We start from the raw sequence: 19,219 nt of genomic DNA on the forward strand, positions 1-19,219 counted from the left end.
CAACCCTATGTTTGTTGTGGCATTATTCACAATAGCTGAGACCAACTTAAACATCCATATGTAGATGAAGGGATAAAGAAAATGTGGTTTATATGCACAATGGAATATTACTGAGCAATAAGGAAGAATTAAATTTTGCCATTTACAGCATTGATCTTGAAGGCATTATGTTAAGTAAAATAAGTCAGAGAAAGACTACTAATGTTTGATTTCACTTGTGATGTGGAATCTAAAAAAACAAGAAAAAATTGAATTCATGGATACAGATAATAGATTTGGTAGTGGCTAAAGGCAAGTGATGGGGGAAATGGGTGAAAGAGGTCAAAAGGTATTAACGTCCAGTTCAAAATAACATCCTGGGAATATAATATGTATCATGTTGACTATAGTTAATAATACTATACTGTATATTTGAAAGTTGCTGTGAGAGTACATCTTAAAAGTATTCTTCACAAGAAAAAAAAAAAAACAACTAAGTGACTTAACCACCCTGTATTAGCTCTCAGTTCTGCAGGTTGGCCCCTTAAGTTTCTGGGCAGCCTTAGATGATCTTACCTGGCTTGCTCATGCATCTGTAGATAAGTGTCTGTGGTCACCTGGTGGTTTGACTGGGACTGACTTGCTCATAATGATCGTGGCTGGGCATCTGGTGCTTTTGGCCATATGATCTCTCATTTTTCAGTGGGATAATTTTTGAGCTTGTACACATGTTACGAGCAAAGTTCCAAGAGTAGCAAGTCAGTAAACCCAAAAGCACAAGTACTTATTAATAAGTTAGTGGTCCATTGACCATAGCAAGTCATAAACCATTTTAGATTCTTGGGGTGAAAAGAAAACACTCTTAGTTCTTGATGGGAAGAGCAACAAAGTCACATCACAAGGGTTGTCAGTACAGGGAAGTGAAAAATCAGTTGCTGTTTTTGAAGCCTGCACCGGTGTTATGGCAAAAGCATTATTGCTGGTGATTGGTGATGGTGGAAGGGCTGAAAACAAGATTGTGTTTAGTATGAAAAGTGAATGGGAACTGAATATGGGAAGATAAGAATGTGTAGGCTGCTTTTGAGAAGCTTGGTTATGAAGGTAATTCCAACTAGAAGACAATAACCAAAGGGGTATTTGGTTTAAGCAGATGTATTTTCTTTTCCTCTCTGTTTCAATATCATTTTTTTTTAAGATTTATTTTTTATTATACAAGAGCTGGGGTACAGGCCAGAGGTGCCGGAGGGTAAGAGGATTCACCAGAGCCAGAGCGGGGAGCGGAACAGGCAGATGACCGAAATACACTGCTAAGGGGAGCAGCGGGCGAGACAGGAGAGGTCTGCCACACCATGTGGGAATCTCCCTGGCCAGCTGGGTATGGAACCAGCGCTGCAAAGGCTATGGACAGCTTCACAGCGCTGAGCTTAACCCGCTGTGCCAACGGGGAGGCCCCAAGTTTCAATGTCTTTCTTCCACTGAAAAAGGGTATATTGAATGCCAAGAAAGGGTCTACTACTTCCAGGGGATGCTGAAATAGAGGAAAGAGAAGAAAAACAAAGAAGTGAAAGTCTCTGAAAAACCTGTAGAGGATAGGATTTTGTGCACCTATAAAGAGATTAGTTTTTGATATGAAGAGGGCCACTTGCTTTCTGGTAACAGGGAGGAAGGAGGGAATTGTGTACAAATATATTAGGTAAGCAAGTAGATTAGTGGGGAGAGACTGAAGAAGTTCCTGTTTGACAGAACTTTTGTTTTTCAAAGGAGTATTCTACTGAGAGTTGGGAAGGAATTATGCAAAAATATGTGCTTGAAAAGATACGAAAATTAAAAAAATAAAAAGAATGTGCTTGAGGTTTGGTGTGTAATAAAATTAACTGCTCTTCTCCCCTCTTCCTCCATGGAAACCTTGGGTTTTACTACTAACTAGAGAAATACAAATCATTCAATACATGAGAGATAATACTGTTAGTATTAGAAATAATATCTAAAAGATATCACAGAATATATTCTGTGCTGTTAGATAGAAACTGGTGCTAATTGAGCTATTTCAGAGTCCGAGACTCTTTCTGTGTAAACTTAGTTTTACTTTGCTCTGTTCTGTAACCATTGGTGGCCCTTAAAAAGAATATATGTAAGAGATAAACATGTTTTACCTTTAATAACAAACATAAAAAAGAACAGAATGGGTCTGCTTTTTATTAAAAGGACTTCCTAAAGCATTTAAAATTATTTTGTTTGTCAGAACATATAGAAATAACTGTTGAATACACTGACATTGAATTAAAGAGTAATTCAAGCTGAACGGTAGCTTGAAAAATGGAAAAGAGCGGTCTTTTTGAATAGTTTGAAAATATGTAAACATAGTTCTAAAGTTATATATTTTTGGGGAGATTAGTATTATTGTCATTTTTTTCTTAGGAAAAATTCCCTTTAGATTTTTAGTTGTCCATGACCAAGAAAAAGTCACCTCTTATTCTGTGATTACTGTGTACTGGAAGGGTTGTCTTTATGGAGGGCACCATCTGCTGGTTATAAGAGGTACCAGTGTGGAAAAACTTTTTGCAGTCACTGGATTGGACACAAAATCTTGTTTTCCTCAAACCTGGAGTGAAGTCCCATTAGGAAAAAAGTTTTTAATAAAACAGGAACAAACAGGTATTTTAGTGATGGTTTGGTTTGCTTTCTCTGACTCTGAATTTGTCACCTGTTAGAGTCTTGAGAAAAATCATCATGAAAATGGCAGATGCCTTATCTTTATTTCTCTCAGGTCAGTTAAAAACTATGATTAATACTACTGCTCTTATCTTATTGTTCCTAAGTGAGTTTGTTCTTTTAGACTCATTGAAAGGATCTTAAATATTTTTACTGCAGTCTCTTCGTTTAATCTTATGAACATATATTTATACCTGATAATACCAGAAAGAACAGTGAAGAATGAGGACCTCATTGATTTTTCTTCTAAGACTTAATGATTAAAAAAAAAATACTGATATGTTTCCTTTGATTAATGACCATTATATTTGATTTCTTCAGAAGTTGTGTAAGCTCTTTGGTATGAGACTATTTTCTTATGTTTTACCTATTCTTCATACTGAACATAAAAATGTAATTATTTACAGTAAATGCACACAGTAATTTTTGAAATTAACTGTTTTCTCTGCATGCTCCTTTACTTTTCCCTCTTTCTTCCCCACATCCCCACCTATTTTCTTTTATCTTGTAATTTGGTGTTCATTCCTAATCTCCGAAACTTGTTAATTATCACCTTGTCAAGTCCAAGGGAGTATTTGAGGTCATTTTATGTTTTTGTGATGTATATATGAAGTAATCAACACTGTATACCATCCTTTATCCTGAAACATTTTTTCAGGTTTTATTAAACAAATTTTTTTAATTTTTCTACCTTTTTTGACTCTTCCATTTTCCTTACTTGTCCCCTCCCCATATAGATATTTTCTCAAGTCTTATCTATGTATAGTTTGTCAGTCCTGTCAATGCACAAATCATGAGTTATACATAATCCTACAGTGTTTTACTTTTTTCTTAGAACATCAGAATCATCTCCAGTTTCCTTCTAGATCAAAATTACTTTTCCCCCAAGATTTGTTCTCTCTCTGATTTGTCTTTGTCTTTGTCTTTATAAAAATGAGGGCAGAGATTTTATATATTTTATCATTAATAGTGCCTGGCACCAAGTGAATTCTCAGTAATGATTTAAATAATTGACTTTCCAGGAATAAAGACTTAAAATCTTATAATCGTCTGCTACTTCTCTCTTACAACCACTCATTGGGTTATAAGAGTCATTGGGTCAGTTTTCTTGTTTTCCAGTTTTTGCCTATGTCAGCTCTTCATTACCTCTTATTTGGAATTTTGTAGCAGTTTCCTAATTGGTTTTATTATATGAGTTCTCTGTCTAGTCTGTATTGCCTGTTGTAGTCACCATATCTTAGAATAGTTCTGGTCATTTGTCCAGCAAGTATTTCCTGAACTCTTCCTATGTGCTAGGCTCTGTAATAGATCCTAGCATAAAGTGATATAGTATCCTTGTCTTTTTTTTTTTAAGATTTATTTTATTTATTTATGCATACAAGAGCTGGGGTGTAAGTAGGGGTGCGGGGGTGGGGGGGAGGTGAGAGGGAGGAGAGGTGAGAGGATTAACCAGAGACAGAGTGGGGAGTAGAACAGGTGGTTTAACTGAAATACACTGCCGAGGGGAGCAGTGGGTGAGACAGGAGAGGTCTGCTGTGCCATGTGGGTTAGCTCCCTGGCCAGGGATCGAACTCATGCTGCAATGGCTGGTGATGGCTAACTAGCACTGCGATTTTAACCCCTGTGCTACCAGGGAGTCCCCAGTATCCTAATCTTAAGGAGTGTACAGTTTAGTAGAAGCATACAGGAATTTAAAAAAGTACATCAAATACAATATAATAAAAGTGAAAATTTGTCTAGCTGTAGGGGAATGAGCTAGCTCTGCCTGAAGTGGTCAGGGAAAGTTTAAACACAGACTTGAGACTTTTAGGTAAGTTTGCTTAATATTAGACAAGGTCAGTAAGTATACTTGAGGCAACAGCCTGCGTACTACAGAGTCACTTCAAACTCTGCTTATAATATTATTGCTTATAAAACTGAAGTGCAGAGGTTCTTTCCCTTTTTTGGCTTCCTTTACTTCCTTCCACTTTTTCCTTCAGTCACACTTTTAGACCAACACATTCTAAACTTTCTTCTCTGAGATTTATTCAAATTGTTTTTTTCTGTCTTTTTGTTCTGTATGGTGCTATTACTTTATCCCCATCCACTTACAGAAATGAACTTTCTTACAATATAAGCTTGTCATTTGTTATTTCTGTTAGGATAATTTTAGAATTTAGTGTGTTTTAATTATTTAGGGTAGATTGTGAAACTCATCCTATTCATTAATGAGTCATTGCTAAAGAGTTCTACAAGTAATAGGTACTTGATACATTTTTGACAATATGGATGAATATATTCTACAAAGATACCATGTGTACATTATTTAGCTTCAGTCTGTGGCCACAAATGTGTATCTGTTGTTATATATGAAAAACAACTTATTTCTATTGAGGTAACATAGGGACTTTCTTCTACTCTGGATTATAAGGAAAACTGGGAGAATTGTTATATTTATCTACCTTTACCTGGAATGGTTTGTCCTAGGACTTTGAATACCTTTTGTTTGGAGGGAACATGGCTGTGAACTTCATTCTTGCTAGATCATGCTTTTCCCAACCTGAAGTCATGCTGTTATTCTTCTGTATCATGTTTTAAATGCTTTTGCATTTTGCTTCTACATTTCTGTCATGAATCTGCCTGGAATTCATTTTGTGTATGCTGTGAGGTCTAGATGCAATGCAATTTTTTTCCATATAGATATGAAAGTGTATCACAACTTAAAAAAAACGTAAAATGAATTTAAATAACTTCATGGAGGTGTACTTTTCATGCCATAGAATTAATGAAACTCACCATTTCAAGTGAACAATTTATTGACTTTTTGTAGACTTAAGATGTGCTACCATCACAACAATCCATTTTTAGGTCATTTTAATCAGTCCAGTAAGATCCCTCATACCAATTTAAAGTTTGTCCCTCAATTGTGTTTGTTTTTGTTTCTTCTTTTTTTTCATCTTGAGCTTTCTGCTGTATCTAGTACTCTTTTTTTTTTTTTAATAGAGGCATGCTTTATTTGTTTGCTGGTTTGTTTGTTTGTTTTGTTTATACATGCACTGGGTACAGTCAGAAGTGCGGGAGAGTGAGAGAATTCACCAGAGCCAGAGCGGGGAGCAGAGCAGGCAGAAGGACCTAAGTACACTGCTGAGGGGAGCAGCGGGCTGCAGGAGAGGTCTGCGGGCCATGTGGGACCCTCCTCCGGTGGCCGGGGAGCAGCCGGAGATCGAACCGGCGCCGCAGAGGCCGCGGGCAGCTTCGCAACCCAGCGCTCAACCGCTGCGCCACCGGGGAGGCCCTGTATCTAGTACTCTTGAACCCACCCTGTCTTGAAACTTGGTGTACCCTTTACTTTCTTCCACTTTTTCCTTTAGTCACATTTCTATAATAGTAACAATGGCATAGTTTCCTCCTAGATCTTCCCTCTGCCTCTTAAGTCATTCTCAGTTTCTTTGCAAGCTCTTTTCCTTTTGCCCATTTCTTAAAAATGGATCTTCTTTCATCTCTCCCTTGGTCTTGTCACTCTTCTCTCTTTATAAGTGTTCGTGAATGTTCTCATCGTTTGCCTGGCATTTATCACTAAGGATTTCCAAATCTGTCTCTAGCTTACATATCTCTCTGGAGATCTAACTGCTCACTGGACACTTAAGGCCAACATTTATTTCCTGAGCCTGAAAATTTCTCCCTTTATTTTTTCCCACCATTAAAAAAAAAAAGATTTATTGAAGTATAATTGGCATTTAATGTTTACTCCACATTTTACATATACAATTTGATGAGTTTGGACATATGCATGTACCTAATGCCATCACCACAATCAAGGTAATAAACAGAGCTGTCATTTCCAAAAGTTTCCCTGGGTTCCTTTGCTTGTTTTTTTGTTGCTTTATTACCTATAGACACTATGTTGTACAGCACATCTCTAGAACTTAATCATCTTGTGTATCTGTGACTTTATACTTACTGAATAATAACCCATTTCCTTTCCTCCCATTCCCTGGCAAGTGCTATTCTCTCTCTCTCTCTTTTTTTTTAAAAAAATTTATACAAGCACTGGGTACAGTCAAAAGCGCGGGAGGGTGAGAGAATTCAGCATAGCCAGAGTGGGGAGCAGAACAGGCAGACTGACGAAGTACAGTGCTGAGGGGAGCAGCGGGTGTGACGAGAGGTCTGTGCGCCATGGGGGACCCTTGCTGGTGGCCAGGGATTGAACCAGTGCTGCAGAGGCCGTGGGCAGCTTCACAGCCCAGTGCTCAACTGCTGCGCCACCGGGGAGGATTGCTGTTCTCTTTTCTGCTTCTTTAAGTTCACTATTTTAGATACCTCATAGATACAAATTCATGAGTTAGTTCTTCTGTGACTGCCTTTGTTCAGCCAGCATAATGTTACCCATGTTGTTGCAGATGGTAGGAATTCCTTCTTTTCAAAGAGTGAATAATATTCTCTTACATGTATATACAACTTTTTCTTTATCCATTTGTTGATGAAGATTTGGGCTGTTGTCATGGCTGTTGTAAACAGTGCAACTATTTCTTAGAGATCCCAATTTCTATTTTACTGGCTATATATGCTAGATTGGGATTGATGGATCATAAGATAATTCTAATTTAAAATTTTTAAGGAACCTGCATACTGTTTTCCATAGGTTCTCCACCAATTTGTATTTCCACCCACAATGTACAAGTGTTCTAATTTCTCTACATCCTTGCCAATACTTGTTGTCTTTTGTTTTAATAGTGGCTATCCAATCAGGTATGAAGTGATTTTTTCACTGTAGTTTTGATTTGCATTTCTCAGTGGTGAAAATGGGAAACTTTTTAAGATCATGAACATGGCATTGAAGCCTGCATATCCCACTTTTCTTTAACACGGTACTGGAAATCCTGACCTGAGCAATTAGACAAGAAAGCAAAATGAAAGACATCCAAATTAAAAAGGAAGAAGAAAAATTTATCAGTGTGCAGATGTTGTGACCTGTATTTGTAAAATCTTAAGAGTCCTACAAAAAACCTCTTAGAATTGGTAACTAAGTTCAGTAATATTGCCTGATACAAAATTAACTTGCAGATATCAGTTACATTTCTACACTCTAACAATTATCTGAAAAGGAAATTAACAGAGCAGTCCCATTCACAGAAAAGTGTTTAAGAATAAACTTTACCAACAAGTTGACTTTGTATGTTGAAGAGTTCAATATATATATATATTTTTTTTTTTTTAAAGATTTATTTATTTATTTATACAAGCACTGGGTACAGTCAGAAGTGCAGGAGGGTGAGAGAATTCACCAGAGCCAGAGCAGGAAGCAAAACAGGCAGATGGACGAAGTACACTGCTGAGGGGAGCAGCCGGTGGCAGGAGAGGTCTCTGCGCCATGTGGGACCCTCGCCTGGTGGCTGGGGATCGAACCGGCGCTGCAGAGGCTGCGGGCAGCTTCGCAGCCCAGCGCTCAACCGCTGTGCTACCGGGGAGACCCAGAGTTCAATATATTGATGGAAAAAATAAGATACAAATAAATGAAGATAACCAGTGTTACTGAATTAGAAGACAATATTGTTGAAATATTAATTGATATTCAGAACTTTTAATTTTGTTCTTATTTTACTGATGTGCCTTGTCACTGTTTTAATATATTGCTTGATGTTGTGTGGGTATGTTTTTAGGCTGCCTAATATTTCCCATTGATCTTTTACTGTACCAGTACTTCACCATGTAAATTACTTTAGTGTTACAAGTGGATTTTAAACATCTGGTAGATAAATCCCTCTGCTTTGTTTTTCTTCTCTAAGTGTCTTAGTGTACTTGGCCTTCTGTACTTACATATAAATTTTACAATAAATATGTCATGTTTCTTTAAAAATTGAGGGGCCTCCCCTGGTGGTGCAGCAGTTGAGCACCTGGCTGTGAGGGCTGCGGGCAGCCTCTGCAGTACTGGTTCGTTCCCAGGCCGCCTGCGAGGGTCCCACAAAAAAAAAAAAAAAAAAAAAAAAAAATTGAGTGGGATTTGTATGATTCCATAATCAGTGTGGGAAAGTTTGGTAACTTTATAGTGTTTAAGACTGCCAATCCATGAACGTGATTATCTCTTCATTATGTTTGCTTTAATGTCTATCAGTGAGTAATGCTTTCTAATTGTTCTCTGTAAAAGTACATCTGTTGTTCTATATCTTTTAAGATTGATTCCAAGGTAGTTTGTACTTTTTCACCATAAATTGTATTTTTTTAAAGTTTCCGACTGCTATTCAGATGAGTATAACTGATTTTTTCTTAACATTTGAAATTTTTTTTTTTGAAATAATTATGGACAGAAAGTTGCAAAAATAGTATACAGAGACCTATGAACCATTCCCCCATCTTTTGCCAGTGGTGTGGTATCTTACTGTAACTATAGTACAAAATCAGGAAATCGACACTGGTATAATATTGTTTATTTACAGACAATCAGTTTTCTTGGGTTTTTGTGCTCTTTTTCTGCTTCTGCCTCTCTCTTTCCTTCTCTCTCTTTCTTCCTGTCTCCCTCTTAAAGGGTCTGGCTCAGGCTACCTTCTGTCACTCATCATGCCTCTTAGTGACCATTAATTTGTTCCCCATGTCTGTAGTTATATAATTTTGAGATTGTTAAATAGAACCATTAGTGTGAAACCTTTTGTGATGGATTCTTTCAGTAAGCATAATGACCATAAGTTACTGCATATGTAAGTATTTGAATTTTATTGCTGAGTAGTACTTCGTCGTATGATCTCTGAGAGTTTAACTTATCCATCCTTTGAAGGACATTTCTATTGCTTCCAGTTTTAGGGTATATGAATAAAGCTGCTGTAAGCATTCTGGTACAGATCTGTATGAACTCAGCTTTCATTTCTCTGGGATAAATGCCCAACTGTGCAATTGCTTGTTTGTATTGGTAGATGCATGTTTAGTTTTATGAGAATCTGCCAACCTGTTTTCAACTGTGGCTGTGCTATTTTACATTTCTACCAGTAGTGTGTGATAGTTTAAGTTTCTTTGCATCCTGGCCTATAGTTGATGTTGTCACTTTTTATTTTAGTCATACTACCAGTATATAATGATACCATTGTGGTGATATGCATATTCTCATTGATCAATAATGCTGAACATCTTTTCATGTGCTTATTTGCCATCTGTATTTCCTCTTCAAATATCTGTTCATGTCTTTTGCCCGTTTTGTAATTGGATTATATATATATATATTATTATTTATACATTTTTTACATCATTTTTCATTTTTGCACAATGTATGCATTTTCATCTTGGTTATAGTCCCCATACAATTCCCACCCCCACCCTCGTTTTGATCCTATTTCCCCCACCCCAAGTGTGTCTCTGGTTTGTAGTTGCTTGTTGATTTTGATTTTTACTTTATTGTAATTAGGTTTAAGTGTCCCTTTAAGTATCTTTATATGTTGAATAAAAGTATTGAAAGCAGATATCCTTGTCTTATTTCTGAACTTCGGAGGAATTATTCAGTCACCATTTAGTGATATTTGCATATTGATTTTTGTACTCTGCAACCTTGCTGATTCATTAATTCTGATGTTTTTAAAAATTATTTTTATATATTTTTTATATCCTTCTTAATTTGTATACTTTATCATTTTGGGTATAGTCCTTGTGGAAGAACCACCACCAATTCATCCGTATACCTTCACTATAGTCCCTTGTGTTGTTCCCATCCCTGTTTTGGAGTTTCCATATACATAATCATATTATATGCCAGTAATAACTATTCTTTTGTACCTTTACTCTTTATTTACTAGCAAAGTTAAATAGAAGAGATGGTGGTAGGTATGCTTGTGTAGATCCTGATCACAAGTAAAAGACTATCAGTAGATCACTAGTTTATGCTTCTGGTGTTCATAGTAACCTACTCATATAAAACACTTTTGTCTGATAGTTTGTTAATCTTACTTTTCCCTTTTTTGTTATAGTCATGAATGATTTGTATTTTGTCATTTTTCCTTATATTAAGAATGTCACCTGATTTTTTTTTTAATCTAATTAATCTGGTGAATTAGACCCTGCATTCTTGGAATAAATACCCCCCCTCCCCCGCCCCATGTTACATATTTGTTTTCCTAGTATTTTGTTCAGGAATTTTAATTTTGCAGCTATTTTCATGAGCAAGATTGAGCTGTGATTCTTCCCCCCCTTTTTTTTTTATTGTTTTTTTGTTGTCATGGTTTATATACATAATTCCAAATACTAGAAAACCAGTGAGTGGGTCCAGTGTAAAGCCTACTGCAGCTTTTTAAAAATTTACATTTATGGGCCTCCCCGGTGGCGCAGCGGTTGAGCGCTGGGTTGTGAAGCTGCCTGCGGCCTCTGTTGCGCACCAGTTCCATCCCCGGCTGCTCTCCGGCCACCGGAGGAGGGTCCCACAGGGCGCGCAGACCTCTCCTGCCGCCCGCTGCTCCCCTCAGCAGTGTACTTCGGTCCTTCTGCCTGCTCTGCTCCCCGTTCGGGCTCTGGTGAATTCTCTCACCCTCCCACGCTTCTCACTGTACCCAGTGCTTGTATAAATAAATAAATAAATCTTTAAAAAAAAATTTACATTTAGCTTAAGTGCTTTCCTTTGGTTTAGTTTCTGTGCATGATCCTTTTCCCCATCTTTTAGCATTGCATATCCTTATTTTTAAATGTCTTGTAAACCTCTTATATTGAAACTTTAAGTTTTAGTCTCTTAACCTTATCCTGCATATCATACACAGATATGGTAAAGCGCATAGTATGTCCTAAGCATTGTTTTAAGCGATATGTAAAGTTAGAGCTCTCAGTTCTTGTTTGGTAAATTTTTCCTCATTTCCACTTAGTCTTAAATTATATTCCGTGGATGTAAACTTTTAAGCTTTGCAATTAGATTCTTTCCCCACATTGGAAGATGACATTTTCTTGTCTTCTGGCTTATGTTGATGTTGAGAAGTCACCTATTAGTTTAAATACTCTTCCTTTCAAGGTAATGAATCTGCTAAAGTTTTACTTGTGTTCTGGAATTACTATTTTGAATTTAATTTGGTTAACCTTCTTGAATTTGTACGGTAGCGTCCTGGGCCTCATTCCTTTCCTTTGTCACGCTAATGAATCTTAAGTTAGACCTTTTTTCCATTTTTAGGTTTCTCTGTTCTCTTCTTTATATAATTTCCTCTGACCTCTATTCCAGGTCACTAATTCTATAACCTGCTGATATAAACTCATAATTTTTCACTTCTTGTAGAAATTCCAAATTTACTTATTATTTCTTCAACTTTTTAAAACAAAGTAGTTTTATAATCTCTGATAATTATCACAAGTCTGCAGATTTCTTCTGGTTCTTGTTTTTATATTACCTTGTTTCTTTGGTTATTTTTGACTTGGTAATGTTCACTGTCCTAGAAAAACTACAGTGTGGGCCTCCCTGGTTGGTGCAAGGGGTTTAAGTCTCAGTACTATCAAGCTGTCACCAGCCACTGCAGCATGAATTCAATCCCTGACCAGGGAGCTGACCCACATGGCACAGCAGACCTCTCCTGTCTGGCCCACTGCTCCCTTCAGTAGTGTATTTCAGTGGCTCTGCCTGTTCTGCTCCCCACTCTGTCTCTGATGAATTCTCTCACACCCTGCACCTCTGGCCTATACCCCAGCTCTTTTATGCATAAATAAATAAAATAAATTAAAAAAAAGAGAGAGAAAGAAACACTACAGTATAGATTCTTTGAGGTATAGGATGAAGATGCCCTTCTCTAGCCAGGATTTAGACTTACTTACATTAGGTGCTTGGGAGTACTACCTATTGGGAGGGTCGCTGAGTTCACTTATTAAGGTTCTCTGAATACTGAGGTTATGTGTATCTCAGCTAATGTGCAGATTCATGGCCAAAAGTAGCTATTTCTCCCTTGTATCCATTACTACTTAGCTCTGTCCCCTGTGGGTGGTGTTGAGGAGTATGGGCACATGTTGGTATTCTGGTTTACTTTTTCCTTTGCAGGTGTTCTTTTTGGGATTGATTAACTCTGTTAGTGTCAGAAAGGATATCTTATTTGATATTTACCTTGACAGGTACAGATTTACTTGTTCTTTTGTTGCTTAACACCACTAAAACTGAATCTTAGATTTGTCAGTGTTGGCAAATGCCCCCAGGGCATAAATAGGTGTAAAGTTCCAGTGTTCCATTTACTTTTCTGGTTTCCTGTATTCTTAGATTTTGGCCTGAGTAATTTATGGTGCTTTAAAAATCTGTGCTTATTTTAGACATTTTCTTTATCAATATTAGGTTTTTTTTTTTTTTTAAACATTTACTTTAGGGCCTCCCCGGTGGCGCAGCGGTTGAGTCCTGGGTTGCGAAGCTGTCTGCAGCCTCTGCAGCGCCGGTTTGATCCCCGGCTGCTCCCCGGCCACTGGAGGAGGGTCCCACATGGCGCGCAGACCTCTCCGCCGCCCGCTGCTCCCCTCATCAGTGTGCTTGGGTCCTTTTGCCTGCTCTGCTCCCCACTCTGGCTCTGGTGAATTCTCTAATCCTCCCGCGCTTCTGACTGTACCCAGTGCATGTATAAACAAAACAAACAAACAAATAAATAAATAAAAACATGCCTCTATAAAAAAATAAAAAAACCAACAAAAACATTTACTTTATTTATGCATCCAAGAGCTGTGGTGCAGGCCAAAGGGGTGGGGGATGAGAGTAATCACCAGAGATAAGAGTGGGGAGCAGAACAGGCAGATGTACTGAAATACACTGCTGAGGGGAGCAGTGGGCAAGACAGAAGTGGTCTGCTGAACTATGTGGGTAGCTCCCTGGCCTGGGATCAAACTTGAGCTGTAGTGGCTGCGGATAGCTTCATGTGCTGAGACTTAACCTTATGCGCCACCAGGGAGGTACAGTTTCTATAGCTGAAGGGTTAATGCAGATAACCCAACTTGCCACTAACATATGAAAATAATATTTAAAAAATTGTAAATGTTCAATCAAGTGATTTTTTTTTCTTTTTTTTTACTAGTGAGATAAGTGAATTACTATAGCATAAAAGGTATTTTTAAGTATGGGAGGGAGGTTACTTTTCATGTTTACTATGAATGTTGTTTGTACCAATTTTTTGGTCTGCATCTAATAGTTCTCTTGTTTTAGGGGTAAAAATATATCCAACATGGCTCATTCAAAGACAAGGACCAATGATGGAAAAATTACTTATCCTCCTGGTGTCAAGGAAATCTCAGATAAAATATCTAAAGAGGAGATGGTGAGACGGTTAAAGGTGAGTAAAGAAGGCTTTTGTATTTTGTACATCTGTTTAGGTTGAGAGGCTAAACTATGGAAATCAAATAGGACTGTGTTTTTAAGGCAACTTTACTCTAAGACCTCCTCTACTTGGGTGTAAAAAACTAATCCAGAGTACTCTTACCTTCTTTTTTATTTGCAGTAAGATATCTCTTTTCTCCTATATCTCATTTAATATTTTATGAGAACCATTTTAGTTTGAGAAAGTTCTAAGTCTTTGCACTGAGTACTCAGGCTTTATTTTAAATTGTTATTTTGAGAGTAGGTTAAAGAGCTTTTAACTTCTCTCTTTACTTCTGACATGTAGCAATGGATCAAGTTTGATGGTGAATTTCCATGGATAAGTCATTGTATGACGATAGTCCTCTATATGTCTTTGAGTAATATTTTACCTTTTCATTCAAGGCAATGAAGAGTTCTGTGATTGGCCATCCTTTAAGATTTTTACCAAGGAGAATGTGACGCTGATATTCTTTATCTGTTTTTGAGCATTTTCCCCCTTCTAGGCTGTATCTACCTAGACATTTATGTTGACTTGATTTATTATTTACCTGTATTTTAATAGCGGAAAACTGCCTTACTTAAATGGTTGAGGGCCAGGACCCTTATAGTAAAGTACTCTGTCGTATAGCTACTATTACAAGGGTTATTTTAATTAAAAGATAAGAATTCTAATACTATTATAAATTTCATCTAAAGTCTTAATATTATACTTGTATGCATAAAGTATTAGAATGTCAGATATCAGATATTTATTATTAAATGGGAAAGATGTTTTTGAGGAAATTAAATTTACTGAAAAATAGGTGGATATTTTATCTAGCTGGGAACTTATATATATATATATATTTTTTTTTTTTAAAGATTTATTTATTTATATAAGTACTGTGTACAGTGAGAAGTGCGGGAGGGTAAGAGAATTCACCAGAGCCAGAGCAGGGAGCAGAGCAGGCAGAAGGACCGAAGTACACTGCTGAGGGGAGCAGCAGGTGGCAGGAGAGGTCTGCGTGCCCTGTGGGATCCTCCTCCGGTGGCCAGGGAGCGGCCAGGGATTGAACCGGTGCTGCAGAGGCTGCGGGCAGCTTTGCAACCCAGTGCTCAACTTCTGCGCCACTGGGGAGGCCCTAAAATAGTTGAGCTGCAAATTATGTATTTAACATTATTCATTATCTGTATTTACGTCTGTTGACCCTATTGAATTTACAGATACATTTATTTCCTTATATTTGTTTGTATTTCAGCAATGACATATAAGAAACAGAGACGACACTTACAGGCTGACTAGTATTTAGCAACATCTTTTAGAGATCCTATTTTCTCATGCAACTTCAATTTAGAAGACTCATATTTGAGTCAGTAATGAGTTTCATAACACCATTTGAATTCTAGACAGTAGTGAGGAACTACCTGTTATATAACCCTTCAGTAAACTTTGTTTTATTCTTAATGGAATGATTTCCAAAGTGCTTGCATTTAGTTTGTACTGTGCATCCATTATTTTGTAAACTTACACCCAGTAGTAATTTAGTTGACACACTTTTTCTTCATTTACTTTACTAATACACATTTCCACTATTTTTTTGACATCCTTCTTAGAGAAATATAGAAAGAATTTAGTGTATGTAGGTTGATAATAAGTTTTGATATGTACAAGTACAGATGTAAGATGTATAAATTATGTTTGTTAATATATAAGGTGTCATATCTGTGGTTTCCTGTAACATTTTATTAAAAATATGCTTAATCTCGGGCCTCCCCTGGTGGCGCAGCGCTTAAGCGCTGGGTTGCGAAGCTGCCCCAGCCTCTGCAGCGCCAGTTCGATTCCCGGCTGCTCCCCGGCCACCGGAGGAGGGTCCCACATGGCACTCAGACCTCTCCTGCCGCCCGCTGCTCCCCTGAGCAGTGTACTTCGGTCCTTCTGCCTGCTCTGCTCCCCACTCTGGCTCTGGTGAATTCTCTCACCCTCCCACGCTTCTGACTGTAGCCAGTGCTTGTATAAACAAACAAACAAACAAATAAATAAATCTTTCAAAAAAATGCTTAATCTCTTAGTCTTTGAAGAGATTCTAGAGAAGGGATAGCCCCCTGAACATAGCTTTCCCCCCCCATTTTTTTTGAATATTTATTTATGCATGCAAGAGCTGGGGTGTAGGCCAGAGGTACGTGGGGTGGTGAGTTCTCTCCCATTTTTTATATATAGGTCATCAAAGTATATATCTTAAAAGTAATACAATTAGAAAATTAGGGAGTAACTTTCAAAATCACACTTTTAAATTATTAATAACTGTATTGCCAGACTGAAAGGATTAGTCTACTGTTTATTCTGACATCTGGCAAAATAGAATTCGGGGTCTGTTCTGTGAGGAACATTGTTTTCCATGCTGTGCTAAGAATTCAGTAAGACATCAAACAATTTATTACTCAAAAGTCTAGCACTATAGTAGGAAATCATTGCTGTACATCTTAAGGACTAAGGCATCGCCATTGATAACTTGGTGGCGAGTCCTACTTGTTGATTAGTATTCATAGCACCACCTAGTGGATGTCAGATGGTCACCTTTCATCAGACTTGTTTAAATATTCCTGTCAATTTAGGAAATTTTGTAAAGTCTCACTTGAAGTAGGAATACTGTAGACTGTGCATACTTTGTGAGTACTAATACTGCAATTAGAAATGTTCTCCACAAAATTTGAACATTACCATTCCTCACCATTCTTGTTTCTCTCCCCTTTATTTTAAATATTTTTGAAAAAGAAACCATTTTGTATAGTTTCCTTCTGCTCATTCCATACATGACTTTGAGTCCCGTTAATGAATTATCAGTGTTCACATTCTCTTTTACTGTGGCACAATAGATAATATGTTGAGTGACCACAAGGTCATTTGGTGGTAGTTTTTACCCTCTAGAAATATTTCTTTCTTGAATCTGCTTATATGGTCTTTTTTTTTTTTAAGCTGAATATATATATCTCCATGTATCTGGAGTGGTTTATGGCTCATAATTTATATGGAAAAGTAAATGATCATCCTAGGTTTTTCTTTAGAGTCATACTTTTCTAGTAAAAGGATTAGAAGGTTTTTTTTTTTTAGAGGCGTGTATTATTTATTTATTTATTTGTTTGTTTGTTTGTTTATACAAGCACTGGCTACAGTCAGAAGCGCGGGAGGGTGAGAGAATTCACCAGAGCCAGAGCGGGGAGCAGAGCAGGCAGAAGGACCGAAGTACACTACTGAGGGGAGCAGCGGGCGGCAGGAGAGGTCTGCGCGCCATGTGGGACCCTCCTCCGGTGGCCGGGTAGCAGCCGGGGATCGAACCGGCACAACAGAGGCCGCGGGCAGCTTCACAACCCAGCGCTCAACCGCTGCGCCACCGGGGAGGCCCTAGGAATACTATTTTTAGGAAGCGCTTACTCCTTTTAGCTCAATTGTAAAAGCGAGACTAGAAACACTGTGTAAGACTGGTTTTATACTTTTAAAATCTGTTTATCTGATATCATGAAAATTACTTTAATCTTTTTTTTTTTTAAAGATTTTATTTATGCATACAAGAGCTGGGATGTAGGCCAGATGTGTGTGTGGGGTGTGTGTATGTGAAAGGATTCACCAGAGACAAAGTGGGGAGCAAAACAGGCGGATCCACTGAAATACACTGCTTAGGGGAGCAGTGGGTAAGACAGGAGAGGTCTGCTGCGCCATGTGGGTCCGCTCCCTGGCTGGGGATCGAACTCATGATACAGTGGCTGCAAATAACTTCATAGTGCTGAGACTTAACCACTTGTGCCACCAGGAAGACTCTATTTAACTTAGTCTTTTAAAGAAAAGTTATTTACCCTGTAGTTTTAACTCAGATACTTTCAGGGGAAAAATGTATTTATTTGAAGTTAACCATTGCAGTTAATAGAGTTTTTATTTCAAATGACTATGTTTACATAGAGGATTTCATTATTTTATTTTTGTCTAGATGGTTGTGAAAACTTTCATGGATATGGACCAGGACTCTGAAGAAGAAAAGGAGCTTTATTTAAACCTAGCTTTACACCTTGCATCAGATTTTTTCCTTAAGCATCCTGATAAAGATGTTCGCTTATTGGTAGCCTGCTGCCTTGCTGATATTTTCAGGATTTATGCTCCTGAAGCTCCTTACACATCTCCTGATAAACTAAAGGCAAGTACTGATTTAAAGAACTGTTGAATTGATTGCTACTTCCATTTATCTAATAAAATGGGAGTTAAAGCACTTAAATAATTTATATACATTCTTTGACATTAGCTGCAATTAAATCTTTAGTTAAACTTGTTTTTTCTTCTGAGGCACCCCTTCTTCCCCCCAACCCCACGTGTAACAGTATTGTAAAACAATTTCTATCTTTATGAAATAGTAGATTAGTACAGTATATTCGATGATTCTTAAAAAAATTTTTTATTTATTTTTGTGCAGAACTAGGGTGTAGGCCAGAGGTGCAGCGGGGTAAGAGGATTCACCAGAAACAGAGTGGGGAGTAGAACGACCGATATACTGAAATACACTGCTAGGGGGAGCATTGGGCGAGATAGGAGAGGTCTGTTGTTCCATATGTGGGTCAGCTCCCTGGCCAGGCATCGAACTTAGGCCTTAGCCATGATAGCACTGAGACTAACTCCTAGAACACCAGGGAGTCCCCTATTCTATAATTGTTTATTATCTCATCATTAGCTCTAATTTGGTATCATTTGGAGGACACTTTGTTCATCCCTTTGAAAATTCACAACAAAGGTCATATTTATTATTTAAAAGACAGTTTCTAGTATAAACCTAAATTTTATTTGATGTCTTTGTTTTTAGAGGTATATGATCTCTCCCTTCAGGTGTTGTTACTACCCCATACAGACCTCCAAATCACTGATAGTGCATTGTGTTCCCTTCCACTTTGTGTGTGTGTCCCCCCACTAATAACCTCAGTTCTACAGTCAGATTGCTAGGTTTTTTTAATTAGTTGATATTATTGTACCCTTTCTTTTGTTTCTCTACATTCCACATATAAGTAACACCATCTGATAGTTTTCTTTCTTCTTCTGACTTATTTCGCTAAGCATTATCTCCTTTAGTTATACTCAAATGATCACAAATGGCAAGAGTTTATAATTTTTAATAGCTGAGTAGTATTCCATTATGTACATACACTATATCTTTCTGATCCACTCAGTTGTTTTTAGGAGCTTAGGTTGTTTCCATGGCTTAGCTATTGTAAACAGTACTGCAGTGATTTAGTTATTTTGTAGTCTTTGGGTAGATAACCTAAAAT

At 37.5% G+C, this 19,219-nt stretch overlaps 1 protein-coding gene across 6 annotated transcripts in view; it reads left to right on the plus strand.

Annotated features, from left to right (window-relative positions):
* The window catches only part of PDS5B (PDS5 cohesin associated factor B), a 165,522-nt gene that overhangs the window by 40,697 nt on the left and 105,606 nt on the right, over positions 1–19,219 (plus strand). For all 6 annotated transcript variants that reach the window (XM_054701568.1, XM_054701565.1, XM_054701566.1 and 3 more), the window contains exons 2-3: positions 13,787–13,913; positions 17,899–18,102. In XM_054701568.1, coding sequence (XP_054557543.1) covers positions 13,806–13,913; positions 17,899–18,102 — 312 coding nt within the window. In that variant the 5' untranslated portion in view covers positions 13,787–13,805. The remainder of the gene's footprint in view (positions 1–13,786; positions 13,914–17,898; positions 18,103–19,219) is intronic.

The sequence above is a fragment of the Talpa occidentalis genome, unplaced genomic scaffold (assembly GCF_014898055.3).
Source record: "Talpa occidentalis isolate TD23 unplaced genomic scaffold, MPIMG_talOcc4v2.1 talOcc4.5, whole genome shotgun sequence".
NCBI classification, from domain to species: domain Eukaryota; kingdom Metazoa; phylum Chordata; class Mammalia; order Eulipotyphla; family Talpidae; genus Talpa; species Talpa occidentalis.